The sequence below is a fragment of the Salmo salar genome, chromosome ssa20 (assembly GCF_905237065.1).
Source record: "Salmo salar chromosome ssa20, Ssal_v3.1, whole genome shotgun sequence".
In the NCBI taxonomy this organism is placed as follows: Eukaryota; Metazoa; Chordata; class Actinopteri; order Salmoniformes; family Salmonidae; genus Salmo; species Salmo salar.
Genome location: NC_059461.1, coordinates 66,719,176 through 66,746,859, shown reverse-complemented (window position 1 = coordinate 66,746,859; position 27,684 = coordinate 66,719,176). Strand labels below are relative to the sequence as shown.

General features: G+C 41.8%; 1 protein-coding gene across 3 annotated transcripts in view; it reads right to left on the bottom strand.

Annotated features, from left to right (window-relative positions):
- LOC106581145 (roundabout homolog 2) overlaps positions 1 to 27,684 on the bottom strand; it is a 78,376-nt gene that overhangs the window by 18,914 nt on the left and 31,778 nt on the right. For all 3 annotated transcript variants that reach the window (XM_014162987.2, XM_014162986.2, XM_014162985.2), the window contains exons 2-9: positions 25,823 to 26,149; positions 11,371 to 11,528; positions 10,909 to 11,029; positions 10,697 to 10,835; positions 5,924 to 6,051; positions 2,466 to 2,590; positions 916 to 1,087; positions 490 to 695 (exon numbers count right to left, since the gene is read on the bottom strand). In XM_014162987.2, coding sequence (XP_014018462.2) covers positions 490 to 695; positions 916 to 1,087; positions 2,466 to 2,590; positions 5,924 to 6,051; positions 10,697 to 10,835; positions 10,909 to 11,029; positions 11,371 to 11,528; positions 25,823 to 26,149 — 1,376 coding nt within the window. The remainder of the gene's footprint in view (positions 1 to 489; positions 696 to 915; positions 1,088 to 2,465; positions 2,591 to 5,923; positions 6,052 to 10,696; positions 10,836 to 10,908; positions 11,030 to 11,370; positions 11,529 to 25,822; positions 26,150 to 27,684) is intronic.

Genomic DNA, 27,684 nt, shown 5'->3' with positions numbered 1-27,684 from the left:
TATATGAATATATGAGAGAGAGAGAGAGAGAGAGAGAGAGAGAGAGAGAGAGAGATGTAATTAAAGGCTTTGAGATCGTTAATCATGCGTGGCCACAGTCAATTATAACAAACGATGCTGCACTCCCCGCTCCGCACGCCCACCTCCAGTGAGGCCACAGCACAAAAGGGCCACTGACTGGTCTTTCATCAGAACACATTTACAAACAAGTCCCTTCATTAACATTACACACTGCATAGGCACGTAATCACACCGGAGAGGTCTGTTTGAAATTCAATTTTACCTAGAATTTTTTTGAAATGCTTAGGTACTTTTAATGGAGGAGAACATAAAAACGTTGGTTGGTTGCCCTCTGGCATTGGGGAAAGTAAAAATGTATAGATGATGGATGGCATTTCTGTCCAGCCGCGCAATACTCATTTATTCATGAGGATCAAAAGACAAATCCGATCCCAGCCATATTTTTATTCCATGACATTGTACAAGTACCTCAACATTAGTGATCTGCAGTGTCCCGTTCTCCATCAGGTTCATGCGGGGGTCGTCCTCCACAATCCTCTTCCCGTCCTTTTCCCACCCGATCCTTAGTGAGGGTCCACCAATCACATGACAGTGAAACTGGGCAACGGACCCCAGAGCCAACGTCTGATTGGCTGGGCCTTGGCGGATTATTGGTGGAACATGGTGTGAAGGACCTATGGGGAAGAGGGAATAACCGACAGGACATTGTCAGTGGGTCCTGTCACACACGCTGTAATGTCCACTATTTGACAGTGGTTATGTAGAGCTGTCAGAGCCTATCTGCCAATCCATACATGCATGTTATAATACCAATGTATTTGTACTGGGCTCTCTCCTCCCAGTACCATATTCCTTCCTCATCCCAAAGTAACCCCCTCAATCCCCCAAACTCACCCCCTTCCACCTCCAGCAGGGCTTTGGTCAGGACACTTCCTGCTACACTGATGGCCTGGCAGATATAATACCCAGAATCCTCTGGGTGCACGTCGGTGATGGACAGCTCTCCACTCATGGACACAGAGTAGCGGCCGGACTGGGAGAAGTGCTGGCCAGGAAACAGCAGAATCTACACACACACAGCGAGAAAGAAACACTTGTATCTTAGATAGTGATGAATCAGAGATGTACTTTATGCATGCATTATACAGAATAGCAGGAGATGACTTGGGACTTTTGTTTTGGTCTGTTGGCTTGATGTGAGGTGACAGACGCTTTACACACAGCCAGAGTGATGAGAGAGGGAGATGGGCATGAATAGGGGGAAGGGACATCCTTCCATCCATCTCCCCATCCATCTAATTGCTGTAAGAGGCCATAGACTGAGTGGAGGACCAGGGTTATAAACCCACAAGATAATCCCAAAAGTACAGCAAATCGCTTCACAAGCAGGGGACTGACCAGGCACCACAACTATCACAGACTGGACCACAATGAAACGTATTCAGAGAGCCTCAGGCCAACTTCCCCTGCATGGCAGACCTGAGGGTTAACTCCTCTACCACAAGCATCTAGTCAAATCAAATCTAATTGTATTTGTCACATGAGCTTAATTCAACAGGTGTAGACCTTACCGTGAAACACTTACATCTTTATTGTTCTCCCGCTGTTATCAGAATGTATTTCTATTAAGTTATAATGACAGAAGGCGTTAAACGTAGTGTTTCTGTGCCTATTTTCCAGGGAAGCAGCTCTTCTCCCACCTGATGTAGCTCATCCGAGTCACCCCCCTCCTCTACCATTCCTCCTCCATCGGTCTGCAGGCAACAGCGACTTCCTCGCCAACGCATTCCCCATCACTCTTTCCAACACGTATCAGTCTTTACATTTCACAGACAAATGCAAATGAGCTCCCTCCCTCATTTCACCTCGGCCAACGTCTCTTCAAGAGCCCGGGTAATCATGAAAATAAGTGCGAAAGCGCTGTTAAATCTAACGATTCCCGGGTTTGTTTTCAAGCTGAGAGAAATCAAATGAGTCACCACCTAACAAACATGGTGAGAAAACGATTTATCTGCTGCTGATCAAAATAACGGACTGTTGAGCACAAATAAGGCTAAAACACCACAAAATCCTACGGGTCCCGTGTGGCTCAGTTGGTAGAGCATGGCGCTTGCAATGCCAGGGTTGTGGCTTCGTTTCCCACGGGGGAACAGTACAGGAAAAAGGTTAAAAAAAAAATGTATCCACTCACTACTGTAAGTCGCTCTGGATAAGAAAGTGTCTGCTAAATGACTAAAATGTACATGTACTTCAAATGTGACAAAAACATCACTACTTTGTTGATCAGTTTAAAAGTGGCATTTATCTACGACTACACATGTTGTAGTGTGTACAGTTGGAATTTTCTTTAATTCTTTTAAACTCTTTACAAGGTATTAGTCTCATTTTTTTAGGGGGTAGTCTTTATTGGTCTCTCTCTGTTTGTCAGGAAGTGACACTGTTACCTGGCTTCCTTCTTTCTTCCAGAAGATGGCAGGTGAGGGGTTTCCTCTGGTGCCACAGCGGAAGGTGACACTGCGCCCCTGAGCTGAGATCTGGTCCCGGGGTTTAATGGCGATCTGTGGGGGCACTGGAGAGGAGAAACACTCTTTTAGGAGATTCAGGTTTTAGCATTTAAATTCACCATTTTATCCTGCCTCCCCTGCATAATCAATACCTACTCTGTAATGCCAGAACTGTATTGATTAAACATTTAGCACTACCCTTTTACGCCATGATTTGACTGCTGTCACATTTAACCCTCATGGTTTCCCTTTCTGATTAATCTGCCCTCTCATTTTCACATTATCCAGTGAAAACATTGATGCATATCTTTTATACTGAGATGAGCCATCATCTAATTCCAATCAAACTATTGTGATGGTATTTGTGGGTTTACTTTGGAGTGATATCAGTGGAAATGAGCTGGCAGTCAGGTTGTGTGTTGTGGCCACAGCTTGCTTCTGATCCAACCACATCCTGTCTTCCTATAGACATTGACTGAACAACGACAGCACTGACTTCCCTTCCATAGACTCTGAGCTCTCCTGCTGTTTAATCTCCTCAGCAGGCTTTTTCCCTGTCTTCTCACACACACACACACAAGATCAGGCTAAATCCTCAAGGGAACAGAGTCATCTGTGTCGTGTCTTGATTTTCTCACTGAGGGAGAACACAGCAGATCTTCCCACGTCAGAGATGGAGCACACACACACACACACACACACACACACACACACACAGAAAGTGACTGACTTCACTACACTAACACCAGCCAGCAGGGGGATGTAACAGGGAACCGTGCAGAGAAACTAACAGTCATGTGGTTTATGTTCACTTCAAATAGTCATCAGAGTGGACATGTAACAGAACTGCCTCTACCTTTTGATATTTAGATTTGTTTTTCACAATGTAAAAAAACAAAACATCAAATTAATAGTGGTATTTTCATTGGAATAATTACCCATTTTGAAATCATGGGTTTCTATGGTAACAAACAGAACAGTATGTCAGTGAATGTGTGAACTTTATGTCCTCATATATCAACACACTTCTTTAATAAGAGTAAAAACAGCAGATGTGTGTGTTTGATAGCAATCCTTAATCAGGTACACATTAAGTCACTGTGTCAGAGTACAGGCTTACTTACTGCACTGCCTGAGTGCTGCAACGGGCCAGTAGTAAGTCATGTTACAGGCTCTTTTATACCATTAGGTGCTGATGATACTGCATGCGTTAAATATCGCAACCCTGCCACACTAGCTTTAAAAATAAATTTGAAAAAAAAATCTACAAAATCAGAATGGTGACTTACAGAATGGGCCGACATGGATGGAGCTACAGTGAGAAACATCATGTGGGGGATAAAATTAAACTGGATGAGATTTCATCAGGACTGACAAAAGCAAATGGAGGATAAAGTCAACCCCTGCAGCCAACACACACACACCCACCAAACACCGCACGTCTTATTAATAGTGGTCCTGCTCTCTGGCACACCATCTCCCAAACAGCTGTCATAGGGAGTAATCCATACGATTTAGCATAAGCTTCTTTCAGTGGAGTTGAAGAGAAGAGAGCACAGCACAGATGCATGCGGAGTTCTGACAACTCCGCATGACCACTGTCAAATTAAGTGGACATACAGTGCCTTGCAAAGGTATTCACCCCCTTGGCGTTTTTGCTATTTTGTTGCATTACAACCTGTAATTTAAATAGATTTTTTATTTGGATTTCATGTAATGGATATACACAAAAGTCAAAATTGGTGACATGAAAAAAAATTACTTGTTTAAAAAAATTCTACATTTAAAAAAATTAGAAATAAAAAGTGGTGCGTGTATATGTATTCACCCTCTTTGCTATGAAGCCCCTAAATAAGATCTGGTGCAACCAATTACCTTCAGAAGTCACATAATTAGTTAAATAAAGTCCACCTGTGTGCAATCTAAGTGTCACATGAGTATATATATATATATATATCTCATGTGACACTTAAATAAAGTCCACCTGTGTGCAATCTAACTAATTATGTGACTTCTGAAGGTTATATATATATATACATACACACACACACACACCTGTTCTGATAGCCCCCAGAGTCTGCAACACCATTAAGCAAGGGGCACCACCAAGCAAGGGGCACCACCAAGCAAGCGGCACCATGAAGACCAAGGAGTTCTCCAAACAGATCAGGAACAAAGTTGTGGAGAAGTACAGATCAGGGTTGGGTTATAAAATAAATATATCCGAAACTTTGAACATCCTACAGAGCACCATTAAATCCATTATTAAAAAATAGAAAGAATATGGCACCACAACAAACCTCCCAAGAGAGGGCCGTCCACCAAAACTCACAGACCAGGCAAGGAGGGCATTGATCACAGAGGCAACAGAGACCAAAGATAACCTTGAAGGAGCCGCAAAGCTCCACAGCGGAGATTGGAGTATCTATCCATAGGACCACTTTAAGCCATACACTCCACAGAGCTGGGCTTTACGGAAGAGTGGCCAGAAAAAAACATTGCTTAAAGAAAGAAAATAAATAAACAAACACGTTTGGTGCTCGCCAAAAGGCATGTAGGAGACTCCCCAAACATATGGAAGAAGGTACTCTGGTCAGATGAGACAAATTGAGCTTTTTGGCCAATAAGGAAAATTATATGTCTGGTGCAAACCCAACACCTCTCATCACCCAAGAACACCATCCCCACAGTGAAGCATGGTGGTGGCAGCATCATGCTGTGGGGATGTTTTTCCATCGGCAGGGACTGGGAAACTGGTCAGAAGGAATGATGGGTGGCGCTAAATACTGGGAAATTCTTGAGGGAAACCTGTTTCAGTCTTCCAGAAATTTGAGAGTGGGACGGAGGTTCATCTTCCAGCAGGACAATGACCCTAAGCATACTGCTAAAGCAACACTCAAGTGGTTTAAGGGGAAACATTTACATGTTTTGGAATGACCTAGCCAAAGCCCAGATCTCAATCCAATTGAGAATCTGTGGTAAGACTTAAAGATTGTTGTACATCAGCGGAACCCATCCAACTTGAAGGAGCTGGAGCAGTTTTGCCTTGAAGAATGGGCAAAAATCCCAGTGGCTAGATGTGCCAAGCTTATAGAGACTTGCAGGGGGGGGGGGTGAATAGTTATGCACGCTCAAGTTTGTTTTTTTGTGTCTTATTTCTTGTGTCACAATAAAAATATTTTGCATCTTCAAAGTGGTAGACATCTTGTTTAAATCAAATGATACAAACCACCCAAAAATCTATTTTAATTCCAGGTTGTAAGGCAACAAAATAGGAAAAATGCCAAGGGGGTGAATACTTTCACAAGCCACTGTAAGTGTGTGACTACTGTACTGCATGCATGAGTTTGCCTTCGAGAACGTATATCAGTGTGTGTGTGTGAACATTTGTTTCTTACCATGGACCTGTAGCATGGCTGAAGCCTCCGTCTTGCCCACGCTGTTCTCAGACATACAGGTATAAGTTCCCTCGTCCTCCTCCCTCACCCCAGTCAGACGCAGGCTGTTGTCACTGCGGATCTCAAACCTGGGACAGACACACACAGAGAGTCAAAAGTATTTTCATCAAGTAAACCATTGAGAGAAGGAAAGTCAGACAGAGTTCTGAAATATTTTCATAAACTAAACCTGGGAGAGATTGAAACAGAGTCAAAGTCTTTTCCTAAAGTAAACCAGACAGAAAGACCAGGGCTGTGTCGAAATACCCATACTTGCATTCTAAATCGTAGGCATTTTAGGTATGCGAAAATAGAAAGTTTGATAGTATTTGAAATGTCGAGAATTCGAGTATACTTTAAATGCCAGGATGTTATACTACTTTTGGGTTTTCATCTAGTAGAATTCACTGCACACTTTTGAAGAAGTGCATTGTCATTCCAGATTCACGTGTGTTTGACAAGAGCTGATAATGAGATAAGGGGACGCGCTGTACCCAAATGAACAAATGGTGGGAATCGACGCAATTGTGCATTAGATGAGGCATTTTTAGGATAGGTGAGCCCAGTATGTTGATAATAATAACAATTGCTTACCGTATTTGTTTTTACTAAACAGTACGTTCTAAATAGTATGTACTATGATTAGTTCACAGTATGTAGTTTTAGTAAGTAGTAGGCAAGACAGATTTTGGACATGGCCCAGGTGTGACAACCAATGCCATTGAACTATGTAAAAGTGACCTTGAATGTACCTGACCCTCTGACCCATCAAAATGGAACTGCATGAAGTAATCTGAAACTGTCAATCAAAAACAACTATAAAAAAGATGAAAACCCTATAACTTAATAAATCTGCAGAGAAATATGCACAAGTCAACCGTGTTCGAGTCAAACAGCCAATCAGAATGGGCAGAGTGAGTCACATCCCCACTCCCCGTATTTACAGTATAATCATAATAATATTGAAATACTGTCAAATTGCAGAGTCACAGGAGGAACATTACCAGTCAAGAGTTTGGACACACCTACTCATTCAAGGGTTTTTCTTTATTTTTACTATTTTCTACATTGTAGAATAATAGTGAAGACATCAAAACTATGAAATAACACATGAAATCACATAGTAACCAAAAAAAGTGTTAAACATATAAAAATATATTTTATATTTGAGATTCTTCAAAGCAGCAACCCTTTGCCTTGATGACAGGTTTGCATACTCTTGGCATTCTCAACCAGCTTCATGGTTGAGAGAGTCAAGGAAACCACCAGGTACAACCCTAAATCCGTAAACATGGGCACCCTCATAGACATTATCCTGACCAACTTGCCCTCCAAATACACCTCTGCTGTTTTCAAATCAGGATCTCAGCGATCACTGCCTCATTGCCTGCATCCGCGGTCAAACGACCACCCCTCATAACTGTCAAATGCTCCCTAAAACACTTCTGCGAGCAGGCCTTTCTAATCGACCTGGCCCAGGTATCCTGGAAGGTTATTTACCTCATCACGTCAGTCGAGGATGCCTGGTCGTTCTTTAAAAGTAATTTCTCACCATCTTAAATAAGCATGCCCCTTTCAAAAAATGTAGGACTAAGAACAGATATAGCCTTTGGTTCACTCCAGACCCGACTGCCCTTGACCAGCACAAAAACATCCTGTGGCGGACTGCAATAGCATCGAATAGTCCCCGCAATATGCAACTGTTCAGGGAAGTCAGGAACCAATACACACAGTCAGTCAGGAAAGCAAAGGCTAGCTTTTTCAAACAGAAATTTGCATCCTGTAGCTCTAACTCCAAAACGTTTTGGGACACTGTAAGTCCATGGACAACAAGAGCACCTCCTCCCAGCTGCCCACTGCACTGAGGCTAGGCGACACGGTCACCACCGATAAATCCATCTGTAAATCGCCCACCCAATCTACCTACCTCATCCTCATATTGTTTTTATTTACTTTGCTGCTCTTTTGCACACCAGTATCACTACTTACACACCATCATCTGCTCATCTATCACTCCAGTGTTAATCTGCTAAATTGTAATTACTTTGCTACTATGGCCTAATTATTGCCATACCTCCTCATGCCATTTGCACACACTGTATATAGACTTTCTTTTCCCCCCTATTGTGTTATTGACTGTACGCTTGTTTATTCCATGTAACTCCGTGTTGTTGTTTCTGTCGCACTGCATTGCTTTATCTTGGCCAGGTCGCAGTTGTAAATGAGAACATGTTCTCAACTAGCTTACCTGGTTAAATAAAGGTGAAATAAAATAAAAAAGTCACCTGGAATGCATTTCAGTTAATAGGTGTGCCTTGCTAAACATTTATTTGAGAAATGTCTTTCCTTCTTTAATGCGTTTGAGCCAGTCAGTTGTGTTGTGACTAAGTAGGGGTGGTAGTTGGTAAAAGACCAAGTCCATAATATGGCAAGAGAATGGAAAGTTGATCATTACTTTAAGACATGAAGGTCAGTCAATGTGGAAAATTAAGAAATTTGAAACGTTTCTTTAAGCGCAGTCGCAAAAACCATCAAGCGCTATGATGAAACTGGCTCTCATGAGGACCACCACAGGAAAGGAAGACCCAGAGTTACCTCTGCTGCAGAGGATAAGTTCATTAGAGTTACCAGCCTCAGAAATTGCAGCCCAAATAAATGCTACAGAGTTCAAGTTAGACACATCTCAACATCAACTGTTCAGAGGAGACTGCGTGAATCAGACCTTCATGGTCAAATTGTTTCAAAGAAACCACTACTAAAGGACAAAAACAAGAAGAGACTTGCTTGGGCCAAGAAACACGAGCAAATGGACATTAGACCAGTGGAAATCTGTCCTTTGGTCTGATGAGTAGAAATGTGAGATTTTTGGTTCCAACCGCCGTGTCTTTGTGAGACGCAGAGTAGGTGTTCGGATGATCTCCGCATGTGTGGTTCCCACTGTGAAGCATGGAGGAGGTGTGATGGTGTTTTGCTGGTGACAATGTTGGTGAATTATTTAGAATTCAAGACACACTTAACCAGCATGGCTACCACAACATTCTGCAGCGATATGCCATCCCATCTGGTTTGCGCTTAGTGGGACTCCTATTTCAAAAGGACAATGACCCATCACACCTCCAGGCTGTGTAAAGGCTATTTGACCAAGGAGGAGAGTGATGGAGTGCTGCATCAGATGACCTGGCCTCCACAAATCACCCGACCACAACCCAAATGAGATGGTTTGGAATGAGTTGGACCGCAGAGTGAAGGTAAAGCATCCAACAAGTGCTCAACATATGTGGGAACTTCTTCAAGACTGTTGGAAAATTATTCCAGCTGGTTGAGAGAATGACAAGAGTGTGCAAAGCTGTCATCAAGGCAAACGGTGGCTACTTTGAAGAATCTAAAATATATTTTGGGGTTACTACATGATTCCATATGTGTTATTTCATAGTTTTGATGTCTTCATGATTATTCTACAATGTAGAAAATAGTCAAAATAAAATAAAAACCCTTGAATGAGTAGGCTTGTCCAAACTTTTGACTGTTACTGTACATGTTAACTAATGATTTCTCACTGGCCTCCCATTCATGAATTTGTATTGGCTGAGGGAATGGAAGGCATGAATTAATGAGTAATTACTGTAGCTGTGCTTTCTAGGTCACATACTTTAATCGCATATGCATCCCTGGTGAATGGGCTTCCCTAATTACGTCAGTCTATCTGTACTTCCAGCACTCCATCAATCAATGTATTACCCCCCCCACACACACTTAGAAGAGCATCCCCCTATTTATTTCTGCAACACATTCACTCATCATAAATTGTAAGCAAGCTAGCTACAGTGCCTCCTAAACACATGACTGACATCAAAAAAGAGGGTGGGCTATCAATTGATCATTCAAATTGATGATTGATGTAAATCTGCTAGTTAGCTAGTGAGATTTATTTGACTGATTATGATTTATTTTCAATGCTTGTATAAAATAATAACTAACTACATAATATAATATTCATAATCTTCTAACTCATGATATATGGCTGGCTGACTAGTGGCTTGTGTGGATATTTTAGTATATGGTGGTTAGCTTGCCTGTGTTGCTGCTGCCCTGACACATGTGCAACTCTGACTGAAAAAAAACGGGTGAGTTTGGGTTGGAGGGTTCGTTGATGCAGCGTCTCCTCTCTATGTCTTTCTGCCTCTCTCTGCTGTGTGTATCAGCCAACCAGAGTGAATATTTTTGATGATGTAGGCTAAAGCGGGTGTTAAATTAAATGTTATGCTACTGTGACAGTATGTGATATTTAAACTAGGTATCGAGCTACACACACACACTCTAGCAGTGACCGCATCTCTCAAGCCATGCATGTTTGGATACTGGGCGGGCGTGAGCTCCGTACAGGGCAGCAGTGGACGGAGTGGGTTATGGGATTAGCGAACTTGATGACATCACGACTACTTGCAGGCAGTGGTTACAGAACAACAATGAAACAATATTATACAAGAAATCAATTTTGAGGGAAATTATATCACCACCCAAAAGGGCACTTTGGAGACTGGAAGGGCAAAGGGACACGAGCTCTACACAGGTAGAACCCTATCTGTGCACCCCTGGTGAATGGACTTCCCTCATTCTGTACCTTCAGGACTCCATAAATCAATGTATCGCTGAGTGTTTTGTCGCTCTTTAGATGCAATTCAATCAGTTTATTTTTCTATTAGTGAGTAGACCTGTCTGTCAATGTGTCCTCACCTCCCGCGGGGGAGCTCTGCCTGCTCTCGGCGCCAGCGTACTGTGGGAGCGGGGTCTCCATGTACCTCACACAGGAAGTCAATGGTCTCTTCCTCCATCACCACCTGGTTCACCGGCCTCCGCATCAGCACAGGACGCTCTGCAAAGAGAGACCCAGAGTTACACACGAAGACACGTGCACACACACACACACACACACACACACGACTCACCATACACCACCAACTCAGCAGGATCACTGTCCCTCTCTCCCACCACATTGGTGCCCACACACACATACATGCCAGCATCACTCTTCCTGGTGTGGGAGATCATCAGCTTCCCCCCACGCATCTGAAAAACAAGACAGTGATGACAGGTCATCATATCAGGCCATGTATTAGCCTTTGGTCTTTTCAGAGGAGAGGCAGTACTTCCATTTGACATCAGCACTACAAATGCATAGACAGCATCATTAATGATTCCACCATCATCAACATGCATCATTAATGATTCCACCATCATCAACATGCATCATTCATTATATTAATGTCCTTTGAATCAGTTTGGGTTGACTTGGGATTGAACTGCACTGATTCAGTGAGCTTTGGGTTGGAACTTGTGTATGTAAACTCTAATGAGCTTGATGCTGTAACTAGGGGTCCTAGTTCAGGGGTCATATAGGCGAGACTCACAGAGATGCGGTCATCCTTGTTGCTGACGCGGGCGTTGTTCCTCTTCCAGGAGACGGTGGGCTCAGGGTGACCGCGGGGGGGAACACACTCCAGGACCGCTGGCTCACCGGCTGCCACCACCACATCACTGGGGGCCTGGCGGAAGTCATCCCTCAGGACTTGGGAGAGGAGAGCATTGGCATGGTTTAGTCTATCTATTCATATTACCATTATTTTACCAGGTAGGGAAAACAGAAAATAATTGACTCAAACTACAGAATATAGCTGATCGTTATTATCTATTAATAGATTACATGCATGTTATTAAGAATGTTGTCTTTCAAAGGCAAACTACTGTATATGAGATATATACATCAGAATTGGAGCACACATCCGTCTCCAATGCGGTATTCTGTCAATGTCATCACAAGTGCAATGTCAAATATTGCCCTTGAAATCAATTCGAGCATATTTTATATGTAGAGTTTCTGTTTGAAGGTTAGATGAGAGGAAAACGAGCTGATTGGGTGAGAGCAATACAGTACATTGTGTTTTGTGCTTGCACATGACAGTTCAAATCCCTGGCAACTTCCTTGCTGTGCAGTGTTTTGATGTTTCCTATGCCACATCCTATTCTGCAGTCTCTGCTGCCAAAGTGGATGAATAATTCATATCTTAGTCCAACACAGAGTAAACAAATACATAAAAAATGTAACGTGTCAGAGGGAAAAATGGCATCACACATTAATGCAATGCTTCTGTCTCATACGGGAAACTAGGATAATACACATCGCTGCACTAGCTAATTTCCCCCCAACATCGGACACCCCCAAACTTCAGACACTCTAGCGTTTGGAAGATTAAATCACGTCAACCTCAACATTTAAATGGCCTGGAAAATAACTGTACGTTTTGCGACTAAAGACTCCCTTCTAGCTAGCTGACCACCGATTTTCATTGCAGAGAGTGAGTACACACACACACACACAGAATATTGTAAAATTCGACTGCACGACAGACCAATCATTCAATATCCAACTTTTTAACAAAAGTATTCATACTCATATGTTAGTATTAAGCCGTTATATACTTTCTCAAAACATAAGATTAAATCTGTAAAATAAAATTTAAAACAGATACAACTTTGTACAATTACAAGATACGGTGGCCAATAACTGGAGACCGTATGCCGATAATACGGGCCGTCTTTTTTTTGCTAAACCGCTCATCAAAAAGCTAATAGTAGTAGTATTTCCACTGAAATGTCAAACATGCTAATTGCTAACCCGTTAGCTAACATTTTTACGACACCAAATCACAAAACATTGATGGCTTGATCACAAGATAACACGGTTGAAGGTAATATATTTCTTAAACACTGTTGAATGTGCCGATAATATGGGGTGCTACGCTACAAATATGACAGTTTGACACAACGAACGACAAAACTAAAAAAGGGACGTGATCTTTGTCACTGTCACACAGTGAGGTTAGCAGCCTTTTCTCTGCAAATGAAGACAGGATGAGATGCTTGACTTGGCAGCCTCAGGTAACCTGTGCAGCACTACTACTCCAGCCTTAAATTCTCTCTCACACACACATACTACTTCAGAATAATCAATATCTCTTCTTGTACTTTTATAAATATTTCAGGTTGGCATTTTACAAAGTAAAGAATCAGACCAAGACTATCTGCCTGCCTAACTATCCATCTGTTAACACAGTAATGCATCAACACCCAATCAAATTAGTTAGCACTGCAAATATGCTGTGAATTAGTCCAATCTCAAACATCAGTTAATCTCTAAACACAGTGAACTCGTCACCTGTCTACCAACTGTGCATCTCTCCAGCTAAGCCACACTACCCCATCACTTATCCCCTGACGTGTTTGACAGATCCCTCCTCAACACAGCAGCTATTTGTGTCTTTTAACATGGCATTTATATTTCACAACCACAGTGACTGACTGACTACCATCTCGTTTAGTTTATCACAGCCATCTAGAGCGTATAGAGTGTCTCCCTTCTGTCTTAATTTGTAAGGGCTGCAATTATCTTGGGAAACGTGTTGCTATGAATATTCCCATCTCTGAGAAGCTGACAAATGGTGGCTGAGCCTTCGCTGAGCCGGCTGCGTTTCAGATCCGCTGTCAGGATTGAAGTGGTCATCTGTCGATCTCCCCCTCCCTCTCGCCAGCCCATCAATATGAGACAATCTGTCACACACTCTCTGCCTGCCTGAAGTCGCTGCCTGTTCAAAAGCAGCAGTAGCTCTACTTTTGATCATTTGGAGGCATTTCGTCTGTATTATAATGAAGCACATTTAATTCCCCAACTGAAACTAGGCTGTCATTGACGTGACATTTAAACTTTTAGAAAAGTCGACTTCTGTTACCCATTTGTTTCAAAAGTAAAGGCTTGTACAGAACATTAAAAAGCTTGTCAGAATTCTTCATCATACCCAACTAGAGTTTTTTCTGTTGCAGATTGTAATACACCCACCACATCTGAATCTAAGATACACAAGGCCTATCAGCTCATCCAACTAGTAGGAGTTGCTCACCTACAGTCTGGGGTGAGTTAAGTACATAGGCAGGGGGGCAGTTTAAGGGAACATTTAGAGGCACACGGGGCCTGGACATCTGTCCCTTCAGGGGTCTAACGGAACCCTGACCTCCCATCCCACCCACCCCCAAAACAAGGAGACCAACACAGTTAAAGATCCCCCCCCTTAAGACGAGAGATGGATTAACTATAACCTGTCAAAGCACACACCTTTCCCAACAGTCGGTTCAGTAGTCCCCACTCAGCTGGCGGCTTGTTTGAAAAGCTTCAGATAGCTGAAGGCTAATTGAAAGTGGTGTATTATTTTTAGAGCTCCGTCTGTAAAGGGCCGGTGCAGAGACGAGACCGGGAGCACAGAGACCATCACTACCCAGCCATGCCGAGGGAACTGAAGAGAAGACATGGCTATAGAGCCAATGAGTTCATCCCTTAACCACACACACGGAAGTCCCAGAATCTGGGCCATTTGAGTACCTTGAAACACGATTCAGAGATAAGTAGCCTCCAATAATTACCCCTAAACACTGTGCAGTGCAAGCAGCCAAGAGCAACTCTTTGAAGCTGTTCAAGTTAATACGATCCCTCTTGCACCCAGGCTTTAAAGGCTACCATACTAAAAGTCATTTCACAGAATTCACACACTATTATAGTTTTATGAAATAATGATGGCACCACAGGAATCTCCTGATATTCTCAGACAGACAGATGGCCAGGGAACTTCCTGAGGTAAAGTCCAAAACACAGTATTTCTACCAGACCTAATTCACACTGATGGTGAGTAAGTACTAGGACTTCCTGAATCTGAACTATCCCAACCTTACGGTGACAAGAGTGGAGAACGGGGCCCCTAATGTCCTGGGCTGGCCTGAGGATAAATAGTGCCCATATTCACCTCCTACTATTCTTTTAGCTCAGTTTAAACAGTGTCGTTAAATGACTAACCATTATGCTATATTGTTACTACTAGAATAACTGTTAAATTTACATTTTAGTAATTTAGCAGACGCTCTTATCCAGAGTGACTTACAGTAGTGAGTGCATACATTTTTCATACTTTACTGTTACATTCCTATTCTAGGACAGTGCCATTTATTTTCATAACTTTCATGTTTCAGGGATATACAGATTAAGAATATCCCCAGAATATTCACCACTGTATCTTTAAGTGACATTAATCTCAATATTTAGCGTTTAGCAAGAGTGCAGCTTTAGTGCAGTCGAAGTGGCCATCTGTTAATGTTTTGAAGGGGGGAGATGGGAGAGTAGTCATGGCAATAATGGGCTTCATAAAAATAAAGTAATGGTCCGAATTGCCATGTGGCCTTTGTCAGTCAGTTCACTATGGACACCACTAGACCAGCAGACTAAACATCAGTCAGTGATCAGATTCACTGAACAGTCTAAAAGGCAGGATGGGAGGAGTACGGTGACTGGGGAAGAGCGTAGGGAGAAGGTGAGGTTGGAAAGGGCACTCGAAAGGTGGTGTAGGGGACAGGGTTGCGAGGTTGGGCAGAGTTTGGGGGATTTGTCAAACTGGATGGAGGGACAGAGTGCAGAGTCTTGTCCTTGACGCAGAACATGAGAGATATCCGCTAGATGCAAAGTCAGAATAGTCTATACTGTAAAAATTCATGAAAAACAAAAATGTGATTTTTGGTATTAATTTAAGGTTACTTAGGCATTAGGGTTAGAAGTGTGGTTAAGGTTACATTTAAAATATGATTTTATGACTTTGTGGCTATGCCAGCTAGTGACCACTCTGCAGAGCTGCCTCCAGAACAAGATTCATGATGAAAAAACACTAACCAGCGGACAGAGTGGGGAGCTGTGTACAGCAGCACAAGGCAGCTCCCGCTCAGCCCAGTCCGAGCTCTTCTCTGTCCTGGCACCCTTTCCTACTAACATTGACTTTGCTGATAACATCTTTATTGAGGGAAAATATACTTGCTACGATTGTGATATGTAGTTGTCTCTACTAGTTATCTTAAGATAAACACACTAATTGTAAGTCGCTTTTTCAGCTAATACAGGACTATTATAGGCCCAGTGTACTACAGGACTATTATAGGCCCAGTGCTCTACTTTTGTGAAAAAAAGATTTATTTTGTTATATATAAAAAACGATTCTGATTTTCAGGGCACCCTCAGCACCCCTACTTCCCAAGGCAGGTCCTAGAATAAAGTGACCTGATGGTCAGCCAGTCATTGTTCTTTTGTCTCAGTACAGTAGGAGTAAACCGATTAGAGGTGGTCAAATGCCATCTCTCTGCTACTGCCATGTCATGGCTAATAGAGCCAGCGGGATTGATTTAATCCAGCCATTGTCTGTGTCTACTGAGGTTAAAGAGGGACTCAGGCAGTTCTAGGTCTCCTGAGCCCGTTGCGTTTGAATGCTTGGACGAGCGGTAAACTCATGCCTACAACTTCATCCTTAGGCACTTGTTAAAGCCAACTCAATTATTCAAAATCTTGAATCCTTTATGTAAATGATTACGACAAGAAAAAGAGTAATGTAATGTAAAGTAGTATCCGTGACATCTGTCCAAAGCATCTCGTCTGCATTTCTTCTTCAGGGTTTAAAGAGACCGGTGGCAGAGTCGTAGTGTAGAAGAGGCCAAGAAACAAGCTGCAGCCAAAAATGTAATTCCTTCATAAAAAAAAAACATCAGGAGAAGAGGGACATCTCGACATAAAGCCATTTAAGCAAGTAAAAAAATTTTTTTAATTAAAAAAATTTGTAAACTTTATTTTAATCCAGCTCAGATTTTGCTACAATGGAAAGGCAAATACCTGCAGAAATTTGTGAATTACATTTTTTTTTTTTAAATCACCTGATTAACTGTTTAGTCATATCCCAGTTTATCTATTTGCTTATGGCCTTGCCTACACCTAGCAACTTGTTTTTTAAATTATATGAGCGAAAAAAAGATTACATTTTATTTGGAACGGCAAACCAGACAAAATTAAAACGGGTCTATTTATATAAAGAATATAAATTTGGAGGGCAGAAATAATTTAATATTAAAGCATTAGACCTCTCACTAAAGGCTTCAGTCATACAAAATATATATTTACATCTGAACTGGTTCTCTAGCAGATTAGTAAGAATGTCTCACCCCATGTTCAAGAAGGGCATTTTACCCTTTGTTCAGATTACAACATTTCCCTTTCGGTTATTTGAAAATGAAATACTCTCCAAATTGTCACAATTTTTAAAACAAGACATAGAAAGTTGGTTTGCCAATTTCAGGTTAATCCACCAGAAAAGACAGAACAAATATTACAACAAATATTATGGTTAAACTCAAATAGATTTTTTTTTTTAAATAAAAAAATTATACGGTATAATCTTTGTAAATTATATCATAAATAGGGCTGGTGGAATTGTCACACATGCAGCTAACAAAAATGTGGAAATGTCTGATCTACCCAAAATTAAAACCAACTAATTGCAGCATTACTGCACAAATGGAAGAGGCAACTGGATGGGGGAGAAAGTAAGGAACTTGTCTGTTGGCCCTGCATTAAAGACCATAATTGGTTAAAGACAATTCTGATAAATAGTGCCATATTGATAGCAAAATAGTTGGGGAGAGATTTCGATTTGTACCGATTCTATGGCACATGGTTTATGAAACTGATACACAAAACGATGCAAATGAGCAATAGAAAACCGATCGCCAAATGTCACCATTCTGAAATGCAACGTTTACCTGGAGCCAACTCCACAAATTGCACTGCTGGGTGATATGAAATTTGTAAGTCGCTCTGGATAAGAGCGTCTGCTAAATGACTTAAATGTAAATGTAAAAGTCATAGTCAATCGAGCAATAATATAATATTTCCCTTAGCAAAAAGGTTTACAATCTGCAGTTTTGTAAAAAAAACTGGATGGTCTTCAGGGATTGATGGGAGGGGTTGAGGGTAGCTGAAGGATGGACAAAAAACAAGCAAAAGATAACTTCATGTGTACAGACTAAGGTTTGTTTCAAATCTAGCATAGTTTTTTTTTACTTCAAGAGTTGTGAATATTACATTTTATGAAATATATTAAATGAAACAAACCAAAAATTCAGTGTGTGTAAACCACCACACTAGGGCAGAAAGCCTGGATATACAGAGCATTCGGAAAGTATTCAGAACCCTTGACTTTTTCCACATAGGTACGTTACAGCCTTATTCTAAAATGGATTAAATAATTCCCCTCAATCTAGACACAATAGTCCATAATGACAAAGCAAAAACAGTTTAGAAAAATTGGCAAATTTATATATAAAAAAAAAAAAAATGGAAATATCACAGACACTTTACTCAGTACTTTGTTGAAGCACCTTTGGCAGTGATTACAGCCTTGAGTCTTCATGGATATGACGCTACAAGCTAGGCAGACCTGTATTTTGGGAGTTTCTCCCATTCTTCTCTTCAGATCCTCTCAAGCTCTTTCAGGTTGGATTGGGAGCGTCGCTGCACAGCTATTTCAGGTATCTCCAGATCCAGAGATGTTCGATCGAGTTCAAGTCCGGGCTCTGGCTGGGACACTGAAGGACATTCAGAGACTTGTTCCGAAGCCACTCCTGCGTTGTCTTGGCTGTGTGCTTAGGGTCATTGTCCTGTTGGAAGGTGAACCTTTGCCGTCTGAGGTCCTGAGCGTTCTGGAGCAGGTTTTCATGAAGGATCTCTGTATACTTGGCTCCGTTTATCTTTCCCTCGACCCTGACGAGTCTCCCAGTCCTTGCTGCTGAAAAACATCCCCTCAGAATGCTGCCACCACCATGCTTCACCGTAGGGATGGTGCCAGGTTTCCTCCAAATGTGATGCTTGGCATTCAGGCCAAAGAAACCAAATCTTGGTTTCATCAGACCAGAGAATCTTGTTTCTAATGGTCAGAGTCCTTTAGGTGCCTTTTTAGCAAACTATGAGAGGGCTTACATGTGTATTTTCTGAGAAGTGGCTTCCGTCTGGCCACTCTACCATAAAGGCCTGATTGGTGGAGTGCTGCAGAGATTGGAGAACCATCCAGAAGGACAACAATCTCCATAGAGGAACCGGAGCTCTGTCAGAGTAACCGTCGAGTTCTTGGTCACCTCCCTGACCAAGGCCCTTCTCCCCCGATTGCTCAGGTTTGGCCAGGCGGCCAGCTCTAGGAAGTGTCTTGGTGGTTCCAAACCTCTTCCATTTAAGAATGATGGAGGCCATTGTGTTGTTGGGGACCTTCAACGCTGCAGACATTTTTTTGGTACCCTTCCCCAGATCTGTGCCTCGACACAATCCTGTCTTGCTTTTTGCTCTGACATGCCCTGTCAACTGTGGGACCTTATATAGACAGGGGTGAGCCTTTCCAAATGATGTCCAATCAATTGAATTTACCACAGGTGGACTCCAATCAAATTGTAGAAACATCAAGGATGATCAATGGAAACAGGATGCACCGGAGCTCAATTTCAAGTCTCATAGCAAAGGGTCTGAATATAGTACCAGTCAAAAGTTTGGGAGGGATCTCTACTTTCTACATTGTAGCATAATAGTGAAGACATAACTATTAAATAGCACATAAGGAATCATGTAGTAACCAAAGAAAGGTGATCAAATTATAATATATTTGAGTTTCTTCAAAGTAGACACCCTTTGCCTTGATGACAGCTTTGCACACTCTTGCCATTCTTTCAACCAGCTTCATGAGGTAGTCACCTGGAAGGCATTTCAATTAACAGGTGTGCCTTGTTAAAAGTTGATTTGTGGAATTTATTTTCTTAACCTGTTAAGGCTAGGGGGCAGTATTGACACGGCCGGATAAAAAAACGTACCCGATTTAATCTGGTTACTACTCCTGCCCAGTAACTAGAATATGCATATAATTATTGGCTTTGGATAGAAAACACCCTAAAGTTTCTAAAACTGTTTGAATGGTGTCTGTGAGTATAACAGAACTCATATGGCAGGCCAAAACCAGAGAAGATTCCATGCAGGAAGTGGCCTGTCTGACAAATTGTGTTTCATCTTGGCTCTTTTTATTGAAGACTGAGGAGCTTTGCAATAATGTGACACTTCCTACGGCTCCCATAGGCTCTCAGAGCCCGGGAAAAAGCTGAACGATATCGAGGCAGCCTCTGGCTGAAACACATTATCGCTTTTGGCAAGTGGCCGATCAGAGTACTATGGGCTTAGGCGCGTGCCCGAGTCGACCGAATGCTTTATTTTCTTTCGTCTGTTTACCTAAACGCAGATTCCCGGTCGGAATATTATCGCTTTTTTATGAGAAAAAAATTGCATAAAAATTGATTTTAAACAGCGGTTGACATGCTTCGAAGTACGGTAATGGAATATTTAGAATTTTTTTGTCAGGAATTGCGCCATGCTCGTCACCCTTATTTACCCTTTCGGATAGTGTCTTGAACGCACGAACAAAACGCCGCTGTTTGGATATAACTATGGATTATTTTGAACCAAACCAACATTTGTTATTGAAGTAGAAGTCCTGGGAGTGCATTCTGACGAAGACAGCAAAGGTAATAACATTTTTCTTATAGTAAATCTGACTTTGATGAGTGCTAAACTTGCTGGCTGTCTAAATAGCTAGCCCTGTGATGCCGGGCTATCTACTGAGAATATTGCAAAATGTGCTTTCACCAAAAAGCTATTTTAAAATCAGACATATCGAGTGCATAGAGGAGTTCTGTATCTATAATTCTTAAAATAATTGTTATGCTTTTTGTGAACGTTTATCGTGAGTAATTTAGTAAATTCACCGGCAGTGTTCGGTGGGAATGCTAGTCACATGCGAATGTAAAAAGCTGGTTTTTGATATAAATATGAACTTCATTGAACAAAACATGCATGTATTGTATAACATAATGTCCTAGGGTTGTCATCTGATGAAGATCATCAAAGGTTAGTGCTACATTTAGCTGTGGTTTGGGTTTATGTGACATTATATGCTAGCTTGAAAAATGGGTGTCTGATTATTTCTGGCTGGGTACTCTGCTGACATAATCTAATGTTTTGCTTTCGTTGTAAAGCCTTTTTGAAAATCGGACAGTGTGGTTAGATTAATGAGAGTCTTATCTTTAAAATGGTGTAAAATAGTAATATGTTTGAAAAATTGAAGTTTTTGCAATTTTTTGGGAATTTGAATAACGCGCCACGGGATTACACTGGCTGTTGAGTAGCCCATAGAGGTTAATGCGTTTGAGCCATTAAGTTGTGGTGTTTTGACAAGGTAGGGGTGGTACAGTATACAGATGATAGCCCTATTTGGTAAAAGACCAAGTAAATATTATGACAAGAACACCTCAAATAAGCAAAGAGAAATGACAGTCCATTACTTTAAGACATGAAGGTCAGTCAATCTGAAAATTAAGAATTTTGAAAGTTTCTTCAAGTGCAGTCGCAAAAACCATCAAGCGCTATGATGAAACCGGCTCTCATGAGGACCACCACAGGAAAGGAGACCCATAGTTACCTCTGCTGCAGAGGATAAGTTCATTAGAGTTACCAGCCTCAGAAATTGCAGCCCAAATAAATGCGTTAGAGTTCAAGTAACAGACAACATCAACTGTTCTTAGAAGACTGCGTGAATCAGGCATTCATGGCCGAATTGCTGCAAAAAAAACACTACTAAAGGACACCAAAAAGAATAAGAGACTTGCTTGGGCCAAGAAACACGAGCAATGGACATTAGATCGGTGGAAATCTGTCCTCTGTTCTGAGGAGTCCAAATTTAAGATTTTTGGTTCCAACCGCCGTGTCTTTTTCAACAAGACAATGACCCAAAACACACCTCCAGGCTGTGTAAGGGCTATTTGACCAAGGAGAGTGATGGTGTGCTGCATCAGATGACTTGGCCTCCACAAATCACCCGACCTCAACCCAATTGAGATGGTTTGGGAGGAATTGGACTGCAGAGTGAAGGAAAAGCAGCCAACAAGTGCTCAGCATATGTGGGAACTCCTTCAAGACTGTTGGAAAAGCACTCCAGGTTAAGCTGGTTGAGAGAATGCCAAGAGTATGCAAAGCTGTCAAGGCAAAGGGTGGCTACTTTGAAGAATCTAAAATATATTGTGATATGTTTAACATTTTCTTGGTTACTACATGAATCAATATTTGTTATTTCATAGTTTTGATGTCGTCACTATTATTCTACAAAGTAGAAAATAGTAAAAATAAATAAAAACCCTTGAATGAGTAGATGTGTCCAAACTAATGACTGGTACTTTATGTAAAGTATCTGTTTTTTTACTTAATACATTTGCAAAAAAAATCTAAAAACCTGTTTTCGCTTTGATATTATGCTGTATTGTGTGTAGATTGAGGAAAACAATTAATTTTATCAATTTTAGAATAAGGCTGTAACCTAACTAAATCTGTTAAAAGTCAAGGGGTCTGAATACTTTCCGAATGCACTGTATCAACAGAACACAGACAGACTCCTGTAAATTCTATATGACAGTATGATAGGTATAGTCTTAAGCAGGCGTGTTGACTAATTAGTCTGGCTGGTGGTATTCATGAGATTTGGGTGGACAACAACAGCCTTTAAAAGCCCTGAAAGCCAGCCATCCTATTAGCTCCTCAGTGATTTAAGCCACAGTCTAACAGCTGCAGCAGTACTAATTACTGCTCATAAAGGGGGGCTCTTCTAAAGCTCTTCCTCCCTCCACCTGTTGTTCCTAGTATCCACACTTCTAACACTATCCTCAACCCACCACAACCTGGGGGGGAGGGGGGAAGCCACCACCCTACTGTCTTCACATATGCCCCAGCTACCCAGAGGCAGCAGACCTAGGACAATACAGTCATTGCTGCGGTTAGTTACCGTTAGAGTGCCTGCATCTATGAGATGCATAGCCTTATTGGTATGACTGTCAACTCTGGCTACATCTCCACTGGCTGAGGAGAATGTCATCTCCACTGGCTGAGGAGAATGTCATCTCCACTGGCTGAGGAGAATGTCATCTCCACTGGCTGAGGAGAATGTCATCTCCACTGGCTGAGGAGAATGTCATCTCCACTGGCTGAGGAGAATGTCATCTCCACTGGCTGAGGAGAATGTCATCTCCACTGGCTGAGGAGAATGTCATCTCCACTGGCTGAGGAGAATGTCATCTCCACTGGCTGAGGAGAATGTCATCTCCACTGGCTGAGGAGAATGTCATCTCTGGCTACATCTCCACTGGCTGAGGAGAATGTCATCCCTGGCTACATCTCCACTGGCTGAGGAGAATGTCATCCCTGGCTACATCTCCACTGGCTGAGGAGAATGTCATCCCTGGCTACATCTCCACTGGCTGAGGAGAATGTCATCCCTGGCTACATCTCCACTGGCTGAGGAGAATGTCATCCCTGGCTACATCTCCACTGGCTGAGGAGAATGTCATCCCTGGCTACATCTCCACTGGCTGAGGAGAATGTCATCCCTGGCTACCTTTCCACTGGCTGAGGAGAATGTCATCCCTGGCTACCTTTCCACTGGCTGAGGAGAATTCATCATAAAAAACATCATACCTGTGATGCTTAAATGTTTTTCTCTGGAAACTGTTTTGCTCTAATATTTGTAGTTTCTCTAATATTTGATGTGCTTCTGTTTATTTGTATTTATTAAATGATCCCCATTAGCTGTTGCCAAGGCAGTAGCTAATCATCCTGGGGTCCAGTGTGGAAATATCATTTAGTATGGAAGATGAACTAAAGCTGGCCCTATTTTTGAACATGAGCTGTGATGGAGGTCAGTGAGCCATGAGCAGTTAGAGAGGCTGAGGAGGCTTGGCTGGCTTTGTGCTCTGGTGAAAGACAAGATGCAGGCAAATTGCTGTTTTGTGTTTTTAACAAGGAGACATTCCCTAATCTGTTACGCTCGTTTTCCTAATCAACACACTCCGCTAATCCATTTCCTAATGCCAGAAAGGGTCTGCGTTCAGCCCAGTGTCACACCACACTGACACAATTACAAGAGAGAAAACAGCATACCACAAAGTCATAATTGGCTTTATCAAATAAAATTAAAAAAACTTTTTTATTTTTTTATTTAAGGTTAGTGTAAGACATAAGAATAGCAGTGTGTTTAATGTTAGAGTTAAAAACAGATTTTAAGAAGAGGAATTGTAGAAATAGGCTGGGTTCATGACTTAATTTGTGGTAATTAGTGACAACCACTTTAGACTGAGGGCCATGATAATAGTGGTGCGGCAGGTAGCCTAGTGGTTAGAGCGTCAGCCAGTAACCAAAAGGTTGCTGGATCGAATCCCCGAGCTGACAAGGTAAAAATCTGTCATTCTGCCCCTGAACAAGGCAGTTAACCTACTGTTCCCTGGTAGGCCATTGTTGTAAATAAGAATTTGTTCTTAACTGACTTGCCTAGTTAAATTTAAAAATAAATAGAAAAGTCTCTTTAATGGTCATCATTTTCAGCAATGCTCAAGATAACAGCTGTCCTCTTCACCTGTTGTGCTTTGAGAGAGAGCGAGCGAGAGAGCAATTAGGATCGGGCTAAAAATACTTTAATCAGTTATTCCTCTTTATGGTTCTGAGGTCCGCTCACCAACCAAGAAATCACAAAATGGAACAAACACCAAATTGAGTCTCTACATGCAGAATTCTGCAAAAATATCCTCCGTGTACAACGTAAAACACCAAATAATGCATGCAAAGCAGAATTAGGCTGATACCCGCTAATTATTAAAATCCAGAAAAGAGCCGCTAAATTCTACAACCACCTAAAAGGAAGCGATTCCCAAACCTTCCATAACAAAGCCATCACCTACAGAGAGATGAACCTGGAGAAGAGTCCCCAGCAAGCTGGTCCTGGTGCTGTGTTCACAAACAGACCCCCACGACAGCAACACAATTAGACCCAACCAAATCCTAAGAAAACAAAAAGATCATTCTTTCCAACGTGTCAAGCAATTAACAAAAAAACAGAGCAAACTAGAATGCTATTTGGCCCTATACACAGTGGCAGAATACCTGACCACTTTGACTGACCCAAAACTAAGAAAATCTTTGACTATGTACAGACTCAGTGAGCATAGCCTTTCTATTGAGAAAGGCCACCGTAGGCAGACCTGGCTCTCAAAAGACAGGCTATGTGCACACTGCCCACAAAATGAGGTGGAAACTGAGCTGCACTTCCTAACCTCCTGCCAAATGTATGACCATATTAGAGACACATATTTCCCTCAGATTACACAGAGCCACAAAAAATTCAAAAACAAACCCGATTTTGATAAACTCCCATATCTACTGGGTGAAATACCACAGTGTGCCATCACAGCAGCAAGATTTGAGACCTGGGCAGTGGTGGGCAGTGGTGTCAAGTACTTTAGTAAAAATACTTGAAAGTACTACTTGAGTAGTTTTTTGGGGGTATTTTTGACAACTTTTACTTCACTACATTCCGAAAGGTAATTATGTATGGAGTAAAAAGTAAATTTTCCCTGGCACCCAAAAGTACTTGTTACCTTTAAAAAAAATGGTTAGCAGGACAGGAAAATGGTCTAATTCACTGACTTATCAAGAGAACATCCCTAGTCATTCCTACTGCCTCTGATCTGGCGGACTCAATAGACACATGCTTCGTTTGTGAATGATGTCTGAGTATTGGAGCGTGCCCCTGGCTATCCGTAAATTAAAAAGAAAACGGTGCCATCTAGTTTGCTTAATATAAGGAATTGATGAAATGATTTATACTTTTACTTTTCGAAAAAGCTAATTACATAACATTTTTTATACTTAAGTATATTTAAAACCAAATACTTTGACTTTTACTCAAGTAGGATTTTACTGGGTGACTCACTTTTACTGGTCATTTTCTATTAAGATATCTTTACTTTTATTCAAGTATGATAATTGGGTACTTTTTCCACCAATGGTCATGGGTGACATATACAGCAAGTAAAATAACAAAGACTTACTGGCTACCTCCAGCGAAGCGTTGCGACTGACAGCCTCTCCTAGGTAGTTACGTGCCACACAGGTGTAGACGCCCTCGTCTGGTTTAGAGCGTCGTCCGTGGACAATACGCAGGAAGAAGAGGGAGCCGCTGGGAAGGAGCATGCGGTGAGACCGAGGGTCATCCCGGTCTGTTTCCACCCGCTCACCGTCCTTGTACCACTCCACAGTGGGGTTAGGCCTCCCCTCTGCCTTGCAGTTAAGGGTGGCAGGCTCCCCCTTGGACACAATCAGGTCAGAGGGGTCCTCCACGATCCAAGGTGGGCTGTCCTCAAAACGTGCCCGGGACCCTGTGAGGTGAAATAAGGTTACTATCCATGTAGCTGTCATTCATACTGTAGCCCAAACATGCCATCTCTGAAAGAAAACATAACACAATGTAATCCCATTGAGAAAAAAGGCAATAGAAAAGCCCTGACAGGCAAACCCAAATCCATCATCTCCACTGACATGGACGTAAGGATGCATGAAGTCTGAGGGAGAGACAGATGGGTTGGACAAGACAGAAATACATCTGTCACTCACCACTGAGATCTGCTACTGATGCACCATGATAGTAAAGCTAACAAGGCTCAGAACTTTAGTACTGAAGATCTCATGTTGTCGTTTCTCCCCAGGGTGGATTTTGACTCTGTAGAGATAAATCACATCTTTCTTTTACCTTATAGGCCTCTGTTATTCTACTATTTAATTAGACACCTTTTCAGACAGCCCCTTGAGCATAGGTATCCTACTTGTATACTGCTCACACCGTAATGACTATATCATACCATATAGCCTTTTAACCACGTCCATTGAGATCCTGCAGAAGACAGGTTTATTCTGATGGGGTATTTTCAAAGGAGGAAGAAGCCGCAGGAGATCTGGCCAAACTTCTGAGATGGTAATAGCCAATCTCAATGTCAATCAGGATTTCAGCAGAGAAGACATGAAGGCCAGTGAGACGCTAACTAAAACAGAGAGAAAGCCAATAGAGAGCGAGAAATAGAAAGATTGAGAAATAGAGAGAGAGTGCTCTCCCATATCCCTCCCTCTTGAGATCCATTACTGTTACCCTCTGCTGTATGGGAGACGAGTACTTCTCCAAGCCAAGGGTTTTAGCTAAGCTTTTAGAGTAGATGCTCTAACAATGTGCACTACAGTTTTGGGTCTGGAATGTGAATCATTAAAATGAAGTAAAGGCCTCCAATGTGCTGTGTATGACCAGATTGATTGTAAAAAAAGTCTATGGTTCTCCTTTGTTTAATTGTTATCTTATGTTTTCCTGTCCATCTGTTTGTTTGCCTGTTGTTTTTAAAACTGCTTCAACCGAATAGACCAGCAATGAAACAGTTAAGATTTTCTGAATCCAAATGTTCACCATGCCATTGAATATCATTAGTTATTTTTACTGCAGTCAGTCTATAATCTCCAGTGAAGTGAACATCTTCCATTACCAGAAGCATATGGTGGGGAGGAGCATACAGCAACATATTGACATACAGTGAGCTCCAAAACTACTGGGACAGTGAATGTTTTGTTGTTGAAATTATAGAATGAGTAGGAGGTCAAAGTGCAGACTGTCAGCTTTAATTTGAGGGTATTCATCCATATTGGGTGAACCGTTTAGAAATTACAACACTTTCTGTACATAGTCCCCCCCATTTTAGGGGACCAAAAGTATTCTGACAAATTTACGTATGTGTGTACCCACATAGTCAAAAGTATTTAGTAACATTTTCATAGCCCGCATTGACTACATCAAGCTTGTGACTACAAATTTGTTGGATCCATTTGCTGTTCGTTTTGGTTGCGTTTCAGATTATTTTGTAGTAGTGCCCAGTAA